Below are 22,474 nucleotides of genomic sequence, written 5' to 3'. Positions count from 1 at the left end.
TAGGTTTTGTATACGTATTTAGAGATTGATTAACAAATTATAATAGATTTTTTAAAAATTATGCTTATTAACCCTGAAAGTCAATCATTGACATTTAAAAAACAATAGTATAAAAATTGTGAAAGGGACATTATTTGAAAGTGGAAGAAGGATTATAATTTTTCCAGGTTACCTTTATGGGGTATAAATGGAATATGTAATATTTTGAGAATACTTTGAATTCTGAAATTTTATCATGTCCAGGTTAGAAATATGCAATGCAATACTATCCTGTAGGTAGAAGCAGCAAGCTATAACTCTCAGTCAACCACACAATCACAAGGGTAAACTGTGGATGCCCCAGCTTACACTTTGTTCCAGCTTACACTGCATTTCTAAGCTATGGTGTTCATTAGATTGAGTATATTAAATGCATTTTTTTCTTCAATTATTTTAATTTCACAATGGGTTTATCAGGATGTAACCCCGAAGTCACGGAAATCTGTAGTTCTCTCCTCTGTGGTATATATATGAATACACACACACACACACACACACACACACACACGTGCACAATTGCTGGGGATCAAACACAGAATCTCACGTGTGCCAGGCAAGTACTCCATCACTGAGATGTGCCCTCTGGTCCCTTTTCTTGGTTTTTAATGTTCCATATGATAAATGTTCTTAGTTCATCATGCTTAGCCAGAAAGTAACAATAGCCTATCATATAAAACAGCCATATTTTAGAGGACATTTGATTAAAAAAACCTGATAATTTTGCCAAAGACAAAGTTTCCAGTGATAACAAAATAAATTCTGGTTGCAGCCAAATCATTTTTGTTTTGCATTGTGCAGATGTCTATAATATTTTTTTTGGATAAATGCTTTCTGTCAAATTGGCAATTTTGCTTTTTCTTTCTGAAAATTTCTTTGGAATACAAATGAAATTAGATTTGTTTTTTTGGGAGGAGGGGTACATGTGAGGAAAAATGTCTGTATTATCTATCACTTGGTATTCCCCACCAGTCCTTCATGTTGTATTAACTATGTTTTTGCACATTGGAAATAATTCCTTATAAATCCAGCTGGCTTTCATGTCTCCATTATTGGTTTACAATTTGTTTCAGTTATATATAATCATGGAGCAGCCCCTTTAGTCAATAAGATGTTGGTAATGTTTTGTTGCAAACTATAAGGATGCTATAGGTTTTATTAGTTACAAATAGCTATTGCTAAAAACTAGCAATAGCATATTTATAAAAAGCCCTGTAAAATAGCAATATCTTTTTCCCATATAGCAATACTCAGGCAAAAATTATATTTTCTGTCTGTAAATATTAGTAGATGAAACATTCAATAGCTAGCCTTGCTAAAATATTCTCTAGGAAATGAAAAAATAAATGTATTTTGAACCCTATAGAAGAAAGAGAAGCACAATGTACCTTCACTTTTCTAATTTTACCTTGTTCTACTAAATATCAAGTTTTTGCTATGAATTTTGTCAACAGTATTTTAATAACTCTGCTGAAATTTCAGATACAAGTCTGTGATTACCTCCTTATTTATGTATAAATAGCACATCATTGGTAAAACATATACATGGATGGTGATTATTTATATATATATAAATGTGTTACAAGGAATTTCTTCTTGTAACCAAATTAGAAAAGTATATTCCTATGGTCTATGATATAAATGTAGCTTATTTCAGGACAAACTACCTCTAGTCATTAGATTGTGAACTTTAGGAAATTTATGAAAGTATATTTTCACTAATCTTAAGTTCCATGATAAATGGTGTCTGTATTTGAGAAAAATCAAGGCATTTTAATTTAATTTTGTTTTAGTTTTGCAGTGCTGTGGATATAGTGCAAGGTCTCACATATTCTAGGCAAGTATGTACCATTGAGCAACATCCCTAGCCCGACACTTCTATTTATTATTTATATTCCTTAAAAATCATGACTTTTCATTCATTAAGCTACTTATTTTGAGATAATAGTAGCATACATTTGTTTTAGTCAGCTTTTTTGCTGCTGTGATCAAAATATCTGCCAAGAACAATTTTAGAGGAGAAAAAGTTTATTTGGCACTCATGGTTTCAAAGATTTCAAATGGCCAACTTTATTGTTCTGGGTCAGATGTAAGAATACCATGGCAGAAGGTTATGGCAGAAGAAAGCGGTTCAGGACATCCAACCAGGAAGCAGAGTAAGAAAAAGTGTACTCATCAGGGACAAAATACATGTCCTAAAGGCATACCCCAATGATCTACCTCCTCCAGTCATACTCCACCTGTATTTAGTTACCACCCAGTTATTCCCTATTGGGGGATTAATTCACCAATTTGGTTAAGACTCTCATAATCCATTATTTCACCTCTAAACCTTGCATTGTCTTGCACATGAGCATTTTCAGGACTCCTCACATCTAACCAACAGCAATATTCAATTATAAAGCTAATGCATAATAGATCTTATCTATCCTTTATCCACTCACCACTATAGTAACATCTTGTCAGACTGTAGTACAATATCACAACCTGAATATTGACATTTGTTTTAATCAGTTTTTCTATATTGTAACCAAAAAATCCTGACAAGAACAAAGTGTATTTGGAGCTCATGGCTTTAAAACCCTAAATATAACTTCACCTTTAGAACTTTAGAGGTCTCGGTCTATAGAGAGCCATTTCTATTGCTCTGGGCCCAATAGAAATGGCAGAAAAGTATGGTGGAGGAAAGTAGCTCAGGACATGGCCATCAGGAAGCAGAAAGCAGTTCCACTTTCTAGGGATAAAATATATTCCCCAAATGCCTCCCACAATGACTCACTTGCTCCAGTCATACTCTACCTGCCTAGTTACCACCCAGTTAATGCATTCAAGTGGATTAATGCACTGATTAAGTTAAGGCTCTCATAACATAATCATTTCACCTTTAAAGTTTCTTGCATTATCTCACATGAGTTTTGGGGGACCACGTAATATCTAAACCACAACATGATGCAGTTAAGATACAGAATATTTCTCTAGTCACAGAGATCTCTCCTGTGGCTTTTACATAGCTATAACCATCCCCTCACCATATCCATTGACAACCACTAATCTATTGTCCATCTCTATAAATCTGTCACTTCGAAAACATTATATAAATGGAACTCTACAGTGTAGGATAACTTTTAGGATTGTTTCTATTTTTTCCCTCAGCATAAATCTTTTGACATTTATTCAGATTCTTGAATGAGCATAAATTTTTATTTTTCTGGGATAAATGCCCAGGATGCAATTGCTGAGTCATATCATATTTGCATGCTTAATTTTTAAGCAAATGCTAAATTCTTTTTCAAAGTAATTGTGCCATTTTATATCTCCATTAGATATGCATAAGTGGTACAGTTTACATTCTCAACAGCATTTTGCATTGTCACTATTGATTATTTTAGTGATTCTGATTGGTATATAGCCATATTTGATTTGTGGTATTAATTTGCATTTTCCATTTACTAATGATGTGAAACATCTTTTTATATGGTTGTTTGTAGGCTGTATAGCTTTTTTTAATATAAATTCTCTGTCCATACCTTTGTTTGTTATTGCTGTTGCTGTAGTTTTAAGCATTCTTTGTGTATTCTCAACCCTAGTACTAAGCTGAATTTGTGATTGGTAAACATTTCTTCAAGTCAGTAGCCTGTCCTTTCATCTTCTTTAAAGAATGTTTTTCTAAGTAAAATGTTTTAATTTCAATAAAGTCTAACTTACTATTTTTTTCTTTTCTGAATCATGGTTTTGGTGTCAAATCTAAGAACTCTGCCTAATCATAGTTGTGACAAATTTCCTATAGTTCTCTCTAAATATTATATCATTATATCTGTTACATTTAGGCCTCTGATCTACTTTGAGGTGATTTTATATGAGATTTGAAGTTTATATTAAGGTCTTATTTTTGTTTAAGGAAGTATAAATATCACAACACCATTTATTGGGAAATTTAAATTTCTTCTATTGCTTTGATTTTTTAATTTGTCAAAAATGGAGTATATTGTAGTTTGTATTAATTCCATGTTCCCTTTTCTGTTCTATTGTACTATGTGTGTTCTGCAAATAATAAAACAGTCTTGACTGTTGTAGAGATATAATAAATTTTGAAAGTGATTAGATTTCTTGTTTTATTCTTTTTCAAAATTATTTTGCCTATCCTAGTTCTTTGGTTTATTCATAAACATTTTAGAATAATTGTGCCTGGGGGCTGGGGATGTGGCTGAAGTGGTAACACCCTCACCTGGCATGCATGGGGCGCTGGGTTTGACCCTCAGCACCACATAAAAATAAAATAAAGATGTTGTGTCTACCGAAAAGTAAATAAATAAATAAATATTTAAAAATTCTCTCTCTCTTTAAAAAAAGAAGAATAATTGTGCCCGTATTTATATAGCTTGCTATGATTTTGATGAAATTTTATGAAACAAGTATATAAATTTGTAGGAAATTGCTATATTTCCTCTCTTGTTTCCAATCCTTCTACATTGTATATTGTCTCCTTTATTTAGGTTTTCTTTGGTTTATCTCTGTTTCATCAATATTTTTTTGATTGAACATATAAGTCCTGTCTATTTATTTTGATTTACAGTTTTATTCTGAGAGATTATTAATGGCCCTGTATGTTTAACCTTTATATTTACATGTTTATTGCTAGTGTATAGATATAGAATTAATTTGTATATATTGGTCTTATATCCTGAAACATTGATGGGCTCAGTTACTAGATGTAGAAGATTTTATCTCTTTGATTCATCAGACAGGTTTACATAGTGAACTGAAAATAGTACAAATATTTTTTCTGATCCACATTCCTACTATTTTCTTTCTTGCATTATCACAAAATCTTTCAGAACTATGTCAAATAAGATTAGTGATAGAAGTCATCCTTATTGTATTGCTATCCTTAGGGATAAGGCATTTATTCTTTCTTCATTGACCATTTGGTAGTATTTTCCAGTAAACCATCTGGGCCTTGAGAGTTACAGATGTATTCAAATTATGTATTTCATATTGGATGGGCGTGGTTGTCCTTTAAAAAACACTGATCTATTTCATCCTGTTGTCCAATTTATGAATGTATGGTTCTTCATTGTACTGCTTTATTTTCCTTTGGGTATATTTTGAAATTCTATTGATATGTCATTTTCTTATATTGGTAATTACTTGAAATATTGCTTAGTTTGACTATTTGAGTTGTTGGTCATAGATTTTTTAATTAAAATTTGTATATGTGGGTATTATACAATTATACTCCTGAGATTATTTAAATCTTAAAGTTTATTTTGTTTTTCTCAGATTCTACTCTCACAGAGGAAGGGGTTGTCCTATCTAATTATATGCAGGGTAGAGTAGACATGCAGATTTCTCAATCTGAAGTGGGAAGAATGCCTGGTTTTCCTCTGGGCCCCTTTGATACTACCAGTGATTAAGAAAAACAGGAGTGCCGTGTTATTGCTCCTCCACTACCACCAATGGGGGATGACTTCATTTCTACTGGAAAATAGTGAACAATCTGGCTCTCTATCGACTATTCAAGGACAGCACATGGGTGAATACAAAGGAATTATGTAACATGAACAATAACTTATCAGAAAAAAAGCATGTTGAAACAACAACATATTTTTCCAAATAAGTGATTATTGGAGAATTCCAATGCACACTACAGGGGTTAGAAAATAAACTTAGGAAAATTTATAACAAGGAGGAAAATGATGAAATATAAAGCCTTGGACTCTCCTTTCCATGATACACAAACTGTTTCACTAGTGGTAATTAAATTGATGCCATTTGTGAGAAATCCACAAACTAGTCAGAATTTCCCTGCATCCAGGTGAAAGCAAAATCAACCACATCAAAAGTAGTAGAGAGACTGGAGACACCCTGTGGTCCCTTTCCCTTGCATGGCACCATGTAACAGAAGAAAACCTCAACTCCAGGTTTCTCTCTAAGGAGGAAAAGGTTTTGATTACACATCCAATATTGGAACTTTTCCTAGTGCTGCCTGAGAGATTGGCTTGGGCCTTTGACAGGATCCATCAGCAGGGAACAAAGGAGCATGGCACTCATCATAGCTTTTGTTCATAGCCCAATACAAAGCAAAGAGAGAACAAATAATCAAAATGCTCCCTGCGAAGGAAAAGTGTGGAACGTAGCATAAAACACTCCAATTTCTCCAAGTCATACCTGGGGGATTGGATTTGGTATTATCTATTGTTGAACACTGATGACAACATGGCCTGCTCTAGATAACTAGGTGCCACTAAGAACAAAATCTATGGTTCTGACCATCACAACTGTTTGAGGGGTCCACAGAATCTCTGGCTGGTTTAATCGATGATGTATCTTCTCCTGTGAAAAACCAATCTATGAATAGAAAAGGTAGCAAATTTTCTCTTGTGTGCATATGAACACAAAGAGTAAAAGACAATGAAGAAAGAGAAACAGAATTGAAACAAGGAAGAAGGTAAAATCACAGAAACTGACCCAAATTAAGCAAAGATATATGAATCTCCAAAACAAGAATTTAAAATAACTACCATTAAATTGTTCAATGAGAACAGGAGAACAATAAATGAATAAAGTAAAATAGTGGCTGGAAATTTGTCTCAAATAGGGAAGGAAATGACATTTAAATCCAGGAATTCCAAAGGACTAGAAAGAAGGATAATTCAAAGAAGTCCAAACTGAGATATAATCATATCGCCAGTAGTTAAAACAGAGAATTTTAACAACAGTAGTAGAACACCAAACCCCCACGTATAAGGAGATTGTCCTAAGACTAAAAGCAGATTTTCAGCAAAAATCCTGCAAGATAAAAGAAGTGGTATGATTTATTCAAAGCACCTCAAGAAAAAAAAATAACATAGCAACCAAGATTACTATACTTAGCCAAATTGTCCTTCAATAATGAAAGGAAAGACAAGGACATTTACAGACGCCCCCACAAAAATGCTGAGGACTTCTTCGGCATTTTAAATAATGTTTGTGTTTTTGTTGTAAAAACAGAAAAAAAATTTCTAACATTCCTAGGGAATCACAAAAATCCCAAATGACCAAAACAATCTTAAGAAGGAATAGCAATGCTGGAGGTATAGTACTTCATAACTTCAAAATATATTTAAAAGCTACAACAACCAAAGAGTATGTTAATAGCAGATGTACCAAAGGAATAGAACAGAGAGCAGAAATAAACCTATACTTACATGGTAAGTCTTCAGGAGAGATTCCAAGAATACACAATTGGAAAAGGATAGTCTCCAACAAAAAATGTTGGGAAAACTGGATATCCACATACAAAGTGTGAAATTATACACTTATCTTATATTGTGTGGAAAAAATACTCACCATGAGTTGAAGATTTCAACCTACAATCAGAAACCAAAATCTCTGGAAAAAATATGGAGGAAAACCTTTATGACATTGGTCTTGGTATTGACTTCTTGGATATGGCACCAAAAGCACAGATTTAAAAAAAGCAAAAAAAAAAAAAAAAAAAAAGAAAAGAAAACAGGCCAGTGTAACTACATAAAACCAAATCATTTCTGCAATGCAAAAGGAACAATAAATATAGCAAAAACACAAGCTATAGGATGGAAGAAAATGTTTGCAAACCATATGGTAGGCTATTAAAATCAAAATTATATAAAAAGATCCCACAACTTAATAGCAAAAAAATAATAATTCAATTAAAAATGGTCTAAGAGTTGAATAAATATTTCTACAAAGGGAAATAAATTCCCAAGAAATATATGGAAAGATGTCCTTTTCACGAATTGTTATGAAATTGTAGAATAAGATATCTCTTCTCATTTGTTAGGTTAGCTATCTTATGGGGAAAAAAAGAAGATAGCAAATGTTGGTGAGGATATGGAGGACATGTAAACTGTGTATACTTTTGTACTGTGAATGTAAAATTATATGTATGCTATAAAAACAACATGTAGTTTTCTCAAAATAATAGAACACCATATCAACTACCAATGCCACTTCTGGGTTATGTAAAATATAACTTAAATCATGATCTTGAAGAAATATTGGCACTCCTATGTTCTTTGCAACACTATTCACAATGGTCAAGATGTGGAAACCATTTTACTCTCCATTTCCCAACAAAGTAAAAAGAACACAAATGAATGCAGCTGTAGAAGATAATGCTAAGTGAAGTTAGCCAATCCCAAAAAACAAATGGCGAATGTTTTCTCTGCTGTAAGGTGACTGACTCATAGTGGGGTAGGGAGAGGAAGCATGGGAGGAATAGACAAACCCTAGACAGGGCAGAGGGGTGGGAGGGAAAGGGAGGAGGTAGGGGGTTAGCAATGATGGTGGAATGTGATAGACATCATTATCCAAAGTACATGTATGAAGACATGAATTGGTGTGAACATACTTTATATACAAACAGAGATATGAAAAATTGTGTTCTATATGTGTAATAAGAATTGTGATGCATTCCACTGCCATGTATTTAAAAAATAAAAGCATTTTCTTTTTTAAAAAAAAACATATGGTATATACATACATGAAATTTTTCTACTTTAAAGAGAAGAAAATTCTATAATATATGATGAGATGGATAAACCTTGGTGATATTATGCTAAGTAAAATAATCCAGTCAAAGAAAAACAAATACTATATGATTTCTCTAAGTGAGTTTCTAAGAGTTATAGAAGTAGAGAGTATAATGATAATTACCAGGCGGTTGGTAAAACGAGAAAATGGGGAATTGATAATTTAAGAGTATCCAGTCTCAGTTATGCAAAGTGAATAAGTTAGACAACTACTGAATAATGGTCATGTGCTGTACAATATCATTTTGGTCAATAATGAATCACATATTCAATGGAGATCTCATAAAATTCTAATGGAGCTGAAATTTTCTATTACCTTGTATTTTTACTGTATTTTTCTGACATGTTTAGAAAAATAAACATGCATGTTTATGTAACTGTGTTACAATTGCTGATAATATTCAGTACAGTAATATGCTATGTAGTTTATAGCCTAGGAGTGATAGATTATTTCATATGGCCTAAGTGTGTAGAATGCTTTACCATGTAGGTTTGTGTAAGTACAGTCTGTGATGTATGCACAACAGTAAAAATCATCTAATAATACATTTTTATCATTATGTGACACCTGAAGGTAGTGAATATAACTCAATTGGATTGTGTTCCTACTAAAAAAATATTACATGGTACTCTGAAAAATCTTTAAAAGGTAGATCTCATGTTAAGTGTTCTTATAATAAAAATAAAACTAAATCATATTAATGTGAAAAACAGACTTGAGAAACAGATGAAGAGACAGCTATGAATTTAATATTATTACCCAATGTAGGGTGATAGGTCAGGATATATGGAGAAAAAGTAGCAATCAACCAATAATAATTACCTCAATTAAAACCTTAAAGAATTTAAAGAAACCTGGGAAATTTAGAAAATGAAATTTAACAAAGAACTCAGGAAAACTCTTTTTTTTAAGAGAGAGAGAGAGAGAATTTTAATATTTATTTTTTAGTTTTTGGCAGACACAACATCTTTGTTTGTATGTGGTGCTGAGGATTGAACCCGGGCTGCAAGTATGCCAAGCAAGCGCGCTACTGCTTGAGCCACATCCCCAGCCCCAGGAAGACTCTTTTAAAATATATCAGTTAAAGTTCTGACTTTTAAAATTCTCAAAAATACACATAGACAAGAAAAGTTAAAAAATAAAAGTTAAAAATAGAATTAAATTACCATTAATTATATACAATATGATTTTTCTACTTAGAACACCAAGAATACTTGAATTAATAAGAAAATTTCTTTAAATTTCTAGTTTCAAAATACTTTAAAGATTTAATATCATCCATAAAATGATAATGATCACATTTATTTGGCTCTTACTATGTGCTTACTTTTTACTTAATAAAGTGCTTTGCATAGATTATCTCAAAGCAGTATTATGATATATTTATGATGTTATTATTTTCATTTTACAGATAAGAAAATGGAGGCAAAGAGAAATCATGAAACCAGTCCAAGATTACAACACTGGTAAGTAACTCATGAACAGTACACAAATATTTCTACTCTCATACAAAATACAATATTTAATTTCTAGGAATTTGACTTACATGATCACAAAATTAAGCTTGATTGGAACATAGAAGGTAGGAATCGAGAAGAGTTACAGGAGCTAGGAATCCTTAAGAATTGTGACACCTGGCCCCCTAGAGAAATCTTCAGATTATTTCAGGTTTTCCCTCCTGTGTCTTTACCTTCAAAGTTTGGAAGATAAACTATCTTGGTGCAGCTTGGGGCAAGTGTCTACTCCTGTGTTTTTCATTGGCATGAGAAAGTAGTGGAAGATCATTGATTAGAAGCCTCACTACAAATACATGGATTGATTGGGCAAGCAGAATTAGGCAGGGAAAGGGGCTCAAAAAGAATTAAATTCGGTGTCCATTTAAGACCCCAATTCTTTAGAGGAGAAGAGCAGAGCTAGGTGGCAGCGGGCAGTGTAAATGTACAACCACAGTAATGAAAGGATTGATTTTGCTGCTGGAACCTGAACAAATTCTCTGCTTTCAAGATTATTCGAGGGTTCTCATGTGGGTAACAGTCTATCTCAGATTCATTCTAAGTGGCTCTTTCTCTTTCTATCTTGAATCAAATGAAAGACTCTGCATAGAAGTATACTCCAGAGAGTTTGAAGGATTCAAATATTGTTTTTTTTGCTTGGTCAAACTGGTAACTTTTGAAAGTACCACTCTTATGGTACTATCAGTCACTGCACGGAAGTTTAAATTTTATGAACAGAATATAATGTATAATTAAATTGCTGCTACTTTGGTGTCATCTATTTTATGAGCTTTAAGGGGTTTTTAATTTGGATCATGTTGTTATTTAATGTGCCCTAAGAAGGACTTTGACTAGACATATTATTATAGATACTAGAGAAATTTAAAGATAAGCCTCTTAAGTAAATGTTTTGTGAGAACAAAATTTCTCACCTTTGGCACTACTGAATTTTGAGGGCAGATAATTGTTTGCTTAATGTATGGAAAGTGTCTTATGTAATTCTTGTAGAAAATTTACTTACATCTCTGGCTTCTACTTAAGAGATATCAGTAGCATCCTTAAAGATGTTGCAATAACAACAACAAAAATATCTCCAGTTATTGTTGAATAATCCCCAAGGGAAGAAATATTGCCAGTACTCCATTATGCAAGATGAATAAGTTCTAGAGATCTGCTATTTATATCTGCATGATGATGTTCTCCAGTCAATGATGGACCATGTATATGATTATACCATGGTGTTCTCATAATCTTATAACAGAGCTGAAAATTTCTATCAGCTAGCAATTTTACTGTTACTTTTCTATGTTTAGACATATTTAGATACACAAATACTTAGCACTGGGTGGCAGGTGCCTTCAGTATTCTGTATGGTAACATGCTGAGCAGGCTTATTGACTAAGAGCAATAAGTGGTATCAGAGAGCCTGGGTGTGTAACAGGCAACATCACTTAGGTTTGTGTAAGCACACTCCATGGTGTTTGGATAATAACAAAATTGTCCAACAATGTTCCTGAGGCTTTATCCCACCATTAAGTGACACGTGACTGTGGTGAAAGGCACTGAATGGACCTACCATGGTAGATAAAAGAGGGACTTCTTGACAATGGACTAGTAGAACACATTCCATTCACAGTGCTCAATAAGGTTAAGAGGACAAATTTCTACCAGTGTAAGAATTTTCAGTTTTGGTGTTCCTTAGGAAATTGGCATGCATACTCTTTACTTAGCAAGCCATGGTAGGAAGTGATTCTTAACTGTGGAGGCACAGTGATATTAAGACATTAGACTTTTAAAATAATACTGATTCTCAGGCCACATTCTTGATGAATTACATTAAAAATTCTGGTGGTTGCTATATTTTGGAACTGAAATGTTCCCCAAAGGTCCATGTGATAAAGTCTTGGTCTCTAGGCCATGGGAATACTGGGTGCTGATAGAGCCATAATGACAGGGGGTCTAGTTGAGGAAAGTTAGGTCAAGGGGTCATGAACTTGAAGGAGCAATTGGAAGCAAAGCTCCTTCCTCTCTTCTTTTTTTGCTTTCTGGCTTGGATGAGGTGAACAGGCCACATCTTCCATGAGCTCTGCCATGACACTTTGCCCCCATGAGCCTAAAGCAACTGGAGCAGTGGCCATGTACTAAAACTTCTGAAATCCTGAGTCAAGCTAAATCTTTTCTCCTTTCATCATTTCAGGTGTTTTATCATAGTGACAGAGAGTTGACTAATACAATGTTATAAACAATTTTTTTTAAAGTCCGCTAAGGGATCCTAACATATAGCAAATTGATATAAACTAATATGAAGTGAATCTCCTTGAAAATTCACCCAAATCAAGCCCAGGAATGTATGCAAGAGTATATAAAATTTATCACAACTGATTTCCTGCTTTACTACTTATAAGCTTGCAAGAATTGCATCATTTACAGAAGGCCCAGTGACAAAGTGCTCCAGTGGTTCAGTTACAACATCATGGCTCCATTGCACCACTGGTTGATAATAAACTAAGAAAAATAAACTTTGGAAAGAAAATTTACAGACTAGGGTACTTTCTGATAAACTGGTAATTTAAATATCTATGTAGTTCTATTTATCAATATTGGATATAACTCTGTATGGATTCTGACATTGTACAAATTAAAATAGAAAGCTAGGTATTGTATTTTTAGCATTATTCAGACTTCAACATCTGTGCTACACAAATGGCCCTGGATTTAACAGGAGAACTAATTCATTCTCAATCTGCTTTTGACTTGTAGATCTAACTTGGAAGCAATTTTTTTCATAAGAGAATTTAAAATAATCAAGTATATATATATATATATATATAATACAGGAGTCCTTAATATCAGTCAAAGATATTCAGACTGGGTGTACTGGGTCAGAGTTATACAAACTAATTACAAGTATTTGTTTCTTGGGGCTTATTCTTAGGAGAAAAGGAATAAAGAACAGGATAAAAATGAAACAAGAATGTGGCTCCTGTATGCAGCACTCTGTAGCCCAGATTACAAGGCAAATTTAGCCCCACTTTGAGGTAACGTGGACCACATTTGTGGACTCCCTATCAGTATGTCATCAGCTTATTTGGGGAGGAGGGAAACATCTCTGAGATTATGTTTTGTTGAGTGAAATTCTATGGGTAAAAGGTATCTGGTTGGTTATCAGCTAACATGCAACAGCAGCTATGGAACTAGTGTGCCCATTGACAAGGAGGATATGGGCCAGTCACCAGGAAAATTCATTGAAGTACATAACATAGTCACCTCATTTCATTTAATATTTTCAGATGCAGCACTTTAAATATTGGATCGAGGAACTTGAACTGGACATACAACTTTAAGATATGTACATTTTGGTACATTTAAATCATGTACAATCAAATCTCTATTATTTTCATGTGGACTTATGAGACATTATGAATCAGTGCTGAAGGTATACTGCTCATGAAGATACCCACATACTTCCAAAATAAAATATGCGCTTTTATGTGGCTAAACCCCTTCCCCTTCTAAACTGAGAAACAGAAATCTCCAAAATAAACAAATATTTCATAGAGCTCATGCATTCATTTACCCAAAAAATGTTTATTTATAATACCTTCTACATATTTAACAATGCTATGTAATTTTTAGCTGAAAGTGCAAAAAGCAGATAATTTCTACAGGCAGTTCTCCAAGTTGTGAAGGATGATAAATTTAAATCCCTCCTACTAGCTTAGGAGGAAATAAGTGCTATAGGGAAATATAAAGAAGGATAATGGGATGGGAAGTGGTAGGTGCTATTTGAGATCAGAGGGGTTAGAAAGGCCTTTCTGATAAGTTGATTGCTAAACAGAGAGCTGAGCATGTGAGGAGCAAGCATTACAGACACAACATTTCCTAGATAAAAAGTGTTTGTTGAAAACACATAACACAAAATGCTTTAGTGAATCTGGGGGTTCTTCATGAAGGCACAGACAACTCTTACAGTTAACATGACATAGCACCAGTGGATGCCCATCACGGTCTACATTAGTGACAAGTGGTCTCTGAGTTATACCAAAGGAAAGAGGCAGCAACACAGACCTGATGTCTTATTTAAGGACACATGCTCTAGAGTTTGATTTAAAATAATAAAAGAGATTGCCTACTGTAGGTGCTAAGGAACTGTTTTAACTCTGATGCATGACCAATAAAACAAATCCTCATTATTTTCTCTATAACATTTAGGAATAATTTTATCATAATTTAGTGCTTATAAAATCTATTTTTTCCCTTCTAAAACATCGATGAATATAAAGGGGCTACTGATTCTAAAAAGTTTCACTTAGATGGACATAACTACTTCAATCTTGGAAAACAAAACAACATTTTATGACTACAAAAGGGATGAAGAATGATGTTAAATGAAACTCTCCATGGGATCTCATAAAATGAATTAAGTAGCAATTTTAGACTAAATTGTAATCAAGGAACCAAATATTTACGTAATTTATTAACTATGTAGAAACTAAAATTTTTAAAAAGTCGTGGCACATTATTGACAGAGTTCTTACAACATCCTAATGGAAAAAGACATAAAAAACTTTTTTCTATACATTTTCAATAAAAATACCTTTCAACTGCTTAAAGCAGCTTTTAAAAATATCACAATGTTTTATTTAAATATAAGAAAGAGTTTTGTTTACTTAATCATATTATACCGGTTACACTCAAATTTTTAAAATGTGACATATGCAACATAATAAATTGCATATAGAAATATTAAAAGGTTGTTGGAAACATTGGCTGTTTACCAAAGCACATAGTTAGGCTTTATGTTTAAAATGACATTCAAATAGCCTAAATCATTAATGGAAAATCAAGCCAAGTTACTACAATAATGTCCTTTGTTAGAATTTGAGACGCTTTTTTATTCTTATTGTCAGATTTCTGAGTGAAATAATTGTTGTTGGGAATAAATGGAAATATTTAATTTCAAATAGTATCATCTGTGAGTCAATTATTTAGAGTGTTATGGGGAGATGGTTTAATCAGAGAATTGAAGCAAGATGAGTCTTTCTAGCTCTTTATCACTAACAATACATGGCTTTACAGATCTAAAAAGATTCCCTGAATTTTGACTTATGAACCAAAAATTATATCTGCTGAAATTTATATTTGGAAAAGCCCAGATTGTGTGTGCTACTGATAGTGTATATACCTCTCTTCAGGTTTTATTTCAATCATATCTATGTTAAAACAGGTTAAAGTTTTAACATAGATTATTTTCAGAATCTAAAATATTCCTCTAGTCTTGAGCAAAACTCATTTATCCAAAGTTATTCTAAATAATGATTCCAGAATAGATATTTTCACATTCAATGTTAATCATGAATGTTATAGAAGTACATTTATTTTAAGTTATTGGGAGAAATAACATTAAGATATTGGTAAAAAAAACTCCATCTCATATTCACATTTTTAAGTGAAATATATGAATCTTCAAATAAAGACCTCTAAGTAAGAGATTAGTAAGAATACTATTCTACTCACTAGAAAAATAAATCTATGCAACAACTGAAATTATTTGAAAATTCCACTATCAATTGTTTGACACTAGAAATAAGCAATTAAGACATACTTACTGACCTAAAAATATTCTTGAAAATAATGGCAATTGATTCATCAATTGATAATTCCAAATATACATTTTCTATTTTTTAAATACATTCCATTCTTTTCATCAGGATGTTGTTTTTGTAACATGAATTAAATCCATGACATCTGCATGACTGTGATCATGCTAATCTAGCATTTGTATACTAAGATTCATGAACTCAGGTCAAAAAACATAATATAATATGAAGGCAAACTAAGAATAGTGTTTAGGTTATTTTTCTACCAAATGGTAAAAAAATATGCTGTGTCTTCCTTTAAAACATGTGACTTTCAGAGATTTTGGGGTAGAGTTTATATGAAGTGAAAGATATATATCTATGGGCTCAACCAAATTATACAGATTTTATTTAAATCTTTTCAATAATTGAATATCTAAGTGCCCAACACAGTGTCAAGTCATATTCTTTTTTTATGGTGAGAAATATCCAGTCACTCAAGCAAAGACTTTTTATAAGATTCCCTAATTTATAATGGAAACAGCACCTCAGGAATGTTTAGTTTAGTATCTAAATTGAGAGTTGAATATTACTGAGTTATCCAGAAAATAGGACAAATGATTCTAGAGGATGATGAATCATATGTCTAATAATCTGAGGATTTTTTAAATCTTTTTTGTTTCTGAAAGAGTAGATTAAAAACCTTGAAAACTTTCAGCAACTCTAAGTAAACTACATTAAAATCCTGACTAATAAACTTTTAGATAAGAACAAAAGCATAAAGGAATGAAATCAGAAGCATGATCAGAAAGTATGCTGACCATAGATTGGTTGCTTTGATCCTACATTTAAGTAGTCTACTTTAGGAAAAGTTTATGAGGTACCATAAAAGTGGACAACAAAAATACAAGCAAAACAGGAAAGGATAAGGTCACAGATGATATCTTTCTTACATAACGTTCCCTCACTAGCCAAAGATGTGGATCCTTCCCCAGGAACAAGAAATTCCTGGAGAAAATAGCCAGGTTATTTTTACCGAGGTAAGCTTGTGAGGAAAATACCTGAGAAAATCAAGATACAGGAGGAAGGATTTACATTGGCTCACAATTTCAGAACCTTCAGACCATGATCAATTGATCAATCTGTGATGAGGCAGAAAACCATGGAAGGAAGGGTCACATCATCAGCAAAGGTGGTCACATCATTGAAGCCAGGAAGTGGAGAGAGCAAGCAAGAAAGTGGCTGGGGACAAGCAATATTCTTTCAGGGAACACCCCCAGTGACCTACTTCCTCCAACTAGGTTCCACACCCTGCAGTTTCTACTACCTCCCAATAAGCCATCAGCTATAAATAATCAATGGATTAATCCATTTGAAGATGTCAGATCCCTCCTGATCCATCCCTTTCTAAGAGCTCCACCTGTGCACATTGCTGCACTGGGAACCAAACCTCCAGAACCTCTGGGAACCTTCCAGAGTCAAACTATAAACATTGCTTCAATTATTTATTGCTTAGATTACTTATTGTTAAATATTGTTCTATTGATTAGATTATTTATCATTAAAACTGGAGTGTACCTTTTGTCCCACAATGGATTAACATGGAAAGAGGAAAGTATAGTGGTTGCATTTCTTAGCTGAACCCCACTTTTTCTTTATAATGAGTTGCTGCTATAGAGAAGTTGTAAGTTATTAAGTCTACACTGTGACATAATCCTCTTATCATTTATATGAAAATATGATGCTGACATAATTGAATAATTTAATTAACTTTTCATTTCTACTTATCACACTAGTATTTCTAGCAATAGTTCTCTTTTTTTCTTTAATGTCTTGATTCCTAGAAAACCTATGAGCAAGCAAAAAAAAAATAACAAAATCAATGATAAAGAGCATAATCTAGAGAACTCTCAAATCTGTGATTGATTTTTTTGGTTTCTACTTTTGACTTGGTATGATCTTGCCATTGGAATACCTTCTGTCTTAAAGGAGAAAAGATGTTTGTTTGCCTCATAGGCTCAGTTTTAGAAAACTACCAGAGGCTACCCTTGAGCTGAAATTAATATGCCAAAAACAATTGCCATTTCCTTCATTGACAAAGCAAATCAGCATTAGGTATGCAAAGCCATTAAGAGACCTGGATCAACTTTATCTGCTTTCCAACTTTTATCAAAGCAAACTGACATCAGATTTACACTTTCATATTAATCTAGGTGAGCAATTGTCAATACTAGCCTGAATTGTAAAAACATTAAGAATAGGCATTTAAGAAAGGGAAGCTGTTATTAATCTGTTAAGAATGATAGCACCTTTGGCTTGATCTTGTTTTGTCACTATTTCTTATTGACAGCAACATTTTTCTTTTTTTTTCCTCTGTTGCATATTTCCAGTAATGATGTTAACTTTTAGATTTTCTTTTTTCCTATGAATAGCTTTTTGGTATTTTTTAGTCTTCCTATTCTAAATTCAATCTATGCCAATGGTCATATTAAGAGAATTTCACCATTCGTCTCCAAAACATGACTATGAATATGTTGCAATGCAATTAATTTACATTAGGAGTCTATAAATCTAAATTTTAGTCTTGGACTTCAAAACAACTATTTGTGTAAATTAAGGAAAGTCCTCTGCATAAAGTTTTATCTAAATAAAATGGAGATGTTGGGTTACTTAATCAATATAAATTTTCTGTCTATGAAAGTTGAATTTATCTTTAATCATAAAATATCCACAGTAAATTATATTGAATGTTGAGGGGAATGTTAAAAAAATAAACAGATCCAAAGATGATGCTGTTCATGTCCAATTATTTATATGAAATATACTGCTCTTACATATAAATAATAATTTAAATTAAGAAATTGATTTAAATTAAGAAAATGATTTTCAAGCACATATTCATCATAAATTTGAGTTATCAGTTTACTGTCATATCTTCCAGGAACAAATAATTCCTGGAGAAAATAACCAGGTTATTTTTACCTGGTCCCTATGTAAGAAAAATGTCTTATAGAATAAAAAATTGCTTATAAAAGAAAATATAAATATCAAAACAAAGTTAAAATTTAGAAATAAAGTTTTAAAAACAACAGAGATTTGGATATTTAAGAAAACTTGAAAAAGTTTTAGTTTATAAAATGAATTTTATTTAGAGCAAATTGAACATAAAGAATGCAATGTTCCTAAATTTAAAAATGATTTTTTTTCTTTCCCATCTTTGGCCTTTCTGCTGGTAATGTTAAATTTCATCTCAGATACATGCTCCGGAAAACAACAGTGATTAAGAAGTCAACCCCAACTTTTTGTTATCCTAAATCCTCATCTTTGGGGTTTATGGAAAACAGCATATCTCAAAGAACCATCCTTTTGCAGGTGAATCTCTGTCCAGCCTGTTTTATGATTCTTGTTAAGATTTGCAGATGGCTCCCTTGTTCACCTGTGACAAAGTCAGCCATGTAACTTCACCTCTTTTGTCCGAACCTGCCAACAAATCTAGACTGACCTTCTGCATCTCATTCATTGTCTCATGAATACCGAGTTTAGAATTGTTCCCTAGGAAACCAGCTAGATGCAAGGATAAATATTTCCATTTTAGCCGTCTTTCCTGATTAAAAAAAAAAAATCCAGTTGTCATCTCTCTACTTTAACTTGTCAACCTCTTTTTGCTGAAACAATGATTTTCTTTTATTTCCCCATCTCAATAACTAAAATAAAATTAATCTCCATACTTTTGGGGGTTTTGTGTTTTATGCTGCTTTCCATTCTTCTCTTATTCGTTGTTTTCACTTCTCTTCTTCTTGTCTTTAATTTTTTAGATTATAAGAACCACAGGGTTTCTCAGATTTTATCCATGGAGAGACCTGAATCAGATCAGACACTTACCTTGCCTCACTAAGCCAGAAAGAATGATGAGTAGCAGATGAGCACATATCTACCAAAATGAGACAGGAGATCAAATGTTTACTAAAATAATAATAATAATGCTTTTCAGCTGAATAGCATTAGATTTTGATGGACCTTTATTTTATTCATTTATTTATATGCAGTGCTGAGAATCAAACCCAGTGCCTCCACATGCTAGACAAGTGCTCTACCACTGATCCACAGAATAACGTTGTAAGGGCCACACAGCACACAGTTTTTATCAGAGAATTTTTTGTCATCATTACAAAGGCTTGAATTTCAAATTTTCATTAATAAGCTCCTCAGAATAATTGAGGTCCAAACTAGTCAGAGCCAACTTAAAAAAAGTAAATGTATGAACGCACATTGTGCATTGCGTTTGAATTTTAACTCGTTTCCATTTTATGCAATATATACAATTTCTTTCTGTCTTATTCACTCTCTTTCTCACTCTTTCTGGCTCTCACTCTCCACTGCCTCACACACTCTCTTTCTCTAACTCACACATAACACAAAAGAATCGTATGTAAAATATATAACTCCTTTATAAGCTGTTTTCCCATTGTGAGTGGTAATTCAATCTATTAAAATGTCTGAAATGCTTTCAGTATTAATGCAGTTTCTCCAGCTTGAGAATGATTCTTTCATATTCCTTTAATTTGTAGCAGTGACTTATATAAAGAAATGCTGATTTCAAAGAGTTCCTGGAATTCTTGGCTTCTATAAACATAGCTCACCCTTTGCTACAGCTCTATAGCATTTTTTAACCTCTAAAATATTTACAGGTGGGCATATCTCAAACGATTTTATGTGGATTGGAAGCAGAAAGGCACAAACATTCCTGTCTCTCTCCTGTTCTGGAGGAATCCTCTCCCTCTCCTTGGGCAGGCACATTACTCTAAGTGATAGGGTTCATGGCACCACACAGCATGCTTTCTTGGATCAATACCAGCTCTTCAATCCCAACATCTCTCAGAGTGTATTTTGATGAATAAATTACCAAACTAATGAGACACACTAAGAGGTTAAGGATTGATGAAGTACTTAATCTTTTTAATGAAGGACACAGCATGAAACACATTCCTCCAAATAGATAAAATAAACAATTGCCTAAAACCTAATTAGAATAAAAATATGGAGAAAGGTGCATAGTCTTAGAATTTGTGCACCAGACAATAACTTAGCATATTCTGCAACAATGGAAAAGCTTCCTGTCTAGTGCCCTTATTTATATTTGAATGAGGTGAGTCGCAGGAGTTCACCAGGAGAGAATAATGGTATTTTAATATGGAATTTTAATATAGCTTCTTGCCTTTTGGGTCCATGAAAATTGCTTCAAATATAGCTTTTGAGCTTTTTTAGAACTTGCTCAGCCTTGAAGAGACTTAGCAAATATTTTGGAAATCAGTATATACACTTTTTGAGGCATTATGAAATGTATTTAGCTTTTTAGATGGAAACTTTTCATATAATTTATGTCAATAAAATTTTAAAATTTTTATTGATTTTGAAAATTAAAAATAAGTTGTATATCTTTAATGAAAGGTATAGTGAAAACTGCTACTGGTGAATTGATTTTTATGACAAATCTATATTTAAAAATAGGATGTTAACAATAGGAATTAGGTAGCACAGTGAACCAAGTAATACACCTGAAGTAAAATAAAAAAAATATGACAAAATGAATAGGCATTTTAGAGAGCTGAATCTATAAGAGTCTAACATTTGACTTGGTGATGTACATATTTACTGGATGCTTCCTTTCAATGTTGTTAGAGTGTAACACACTAATTTCTGGGTATCATTATCGCTGATTAATTATATCATAATAGTGCTACACAATATGCATTTGGAGTAATGTCCTTTTAGTCTCTAATTTTTCGTATTGTCTTTTGAGTTGAATATTTGGAATGTATTACTAAGCGTATCTACTTCAGATATCACTATGGTATTTAATAAAGCACAATTGCATAATCCAATTTTCCTTTTCTCAAACTCTGAGATCTGTTGTGAATCCTTTTTAACAAAGGGCTGTGTCCAAACGGGGATATCTGAACACTAGGTTTTACTCTTTCCTGATAAAGAACATGTGAGATATACCATCCTCTTTTCTTTCCTTACATTTCAACTGTATAACATTTCCTTTTCAATTATTTTACTACCTGCATGTACTTTGGGCAAAAGAGAAACTTGGGCCCAATTTATTCTTCTGAATCTCAACCTCGTGGTAACTTTTTAAACCAAAGTAAGTGTGCATTAAGTGTTTGTGATCTAAATGAATTCAATGTCAACCTTTCCATTTTCTAAATCAGACAATAATTAGAATATATTTTCATTTGATCTATAAAAAAAAACCTTTAACTTGAACTTTTGACTTGATGACATTAAAAAATCTATAGTTTTCCAAAATACAGATATACTTTTTGTTCTGTGTAATATAAGAACCCGTGTTGTTTCCTTTTGAGTAAATAGATATTTTAAAAATATTTCAAACAATAGCTAAAACTACGGTGTTTTTCTAAAGCCATGAACTTTTTCTTTGCCAATAGGGAAAAAAAAAATCTAACAGAAAGAGGTAATTCTACTTTAATCTCTAAATCAATACATAATCATAGCGTGAAATTACTGAATTCCAATGGATTGATAGCTACTACTCCGTAGTGCATCAATGACTGCCAAGCTTTCCTGTGGAAACAACGAAGGAATAGGCCAGTGGGCTAGAAAAATGTTTTAAAAAGAGAGAAGAATAAAAAAAAGGCAATCAACCAGCTAAGTAATTCCACTGCATGAGAGAAAATGATGAGATATATTAAATTCAATCTTCAGGCATCATATTGCCAACTCTCAGAAAGTCAATATAACAAAGTAAACATTTTCTAATTTTTTGTGTGTATTTTTGTGTAGTTCAGT

General features: G+C 32.7%; 1 protein-coding gene across 4 annotated transcripts in view; it reads left to right on the top strand.

The window, feature by feature from the left end:
• LOC144373589 (transport and Golgi organization protein 1 homolog) overlaps positions 1 to 22,474 on the top strand; it is a 164,489-nt gene that overhangs the window by 20,770 nt on the left and 121,245 nt on the right. For all 4 annotated transcript variants that reach the window (XM_078036615.1, XM_078036617.1, XM_078036620.1 and 1 more), the window contains exon 2: positions 10,001 to 10,055. In XM_078036615.1, coding sequence (XP_077892741.1) covers positions 10,001 to 10,055 — 55 coding nt within the window. The remainder of the gene's footprint in view (positions 1 to 10,000; positions 10,056 to 22,474) is intronic.

This window comes from Ictidomys tridecemlineatus, unplaced genomic scaffold (assembly GCF_052094955.1).
Source record: "Ictidomys tridecemlineatus isolate mIctTri1 unplaced genomic scaffold, mIctTri1.hap1 Scaffold_44, whole genome shotgun sequence".
Lineage (NCBI taxonomy): Eukaryota > Metazoa > Chordata > Mammalia > Rodentia > Sciuridae > Ictidomys > Ictidomys tridecemlineatus.
The sequence above is the reverse complement of the archived record's forward strand: the minus strand, read 5'-3'. Positions and strand labels throughout refer to the sequence as shown.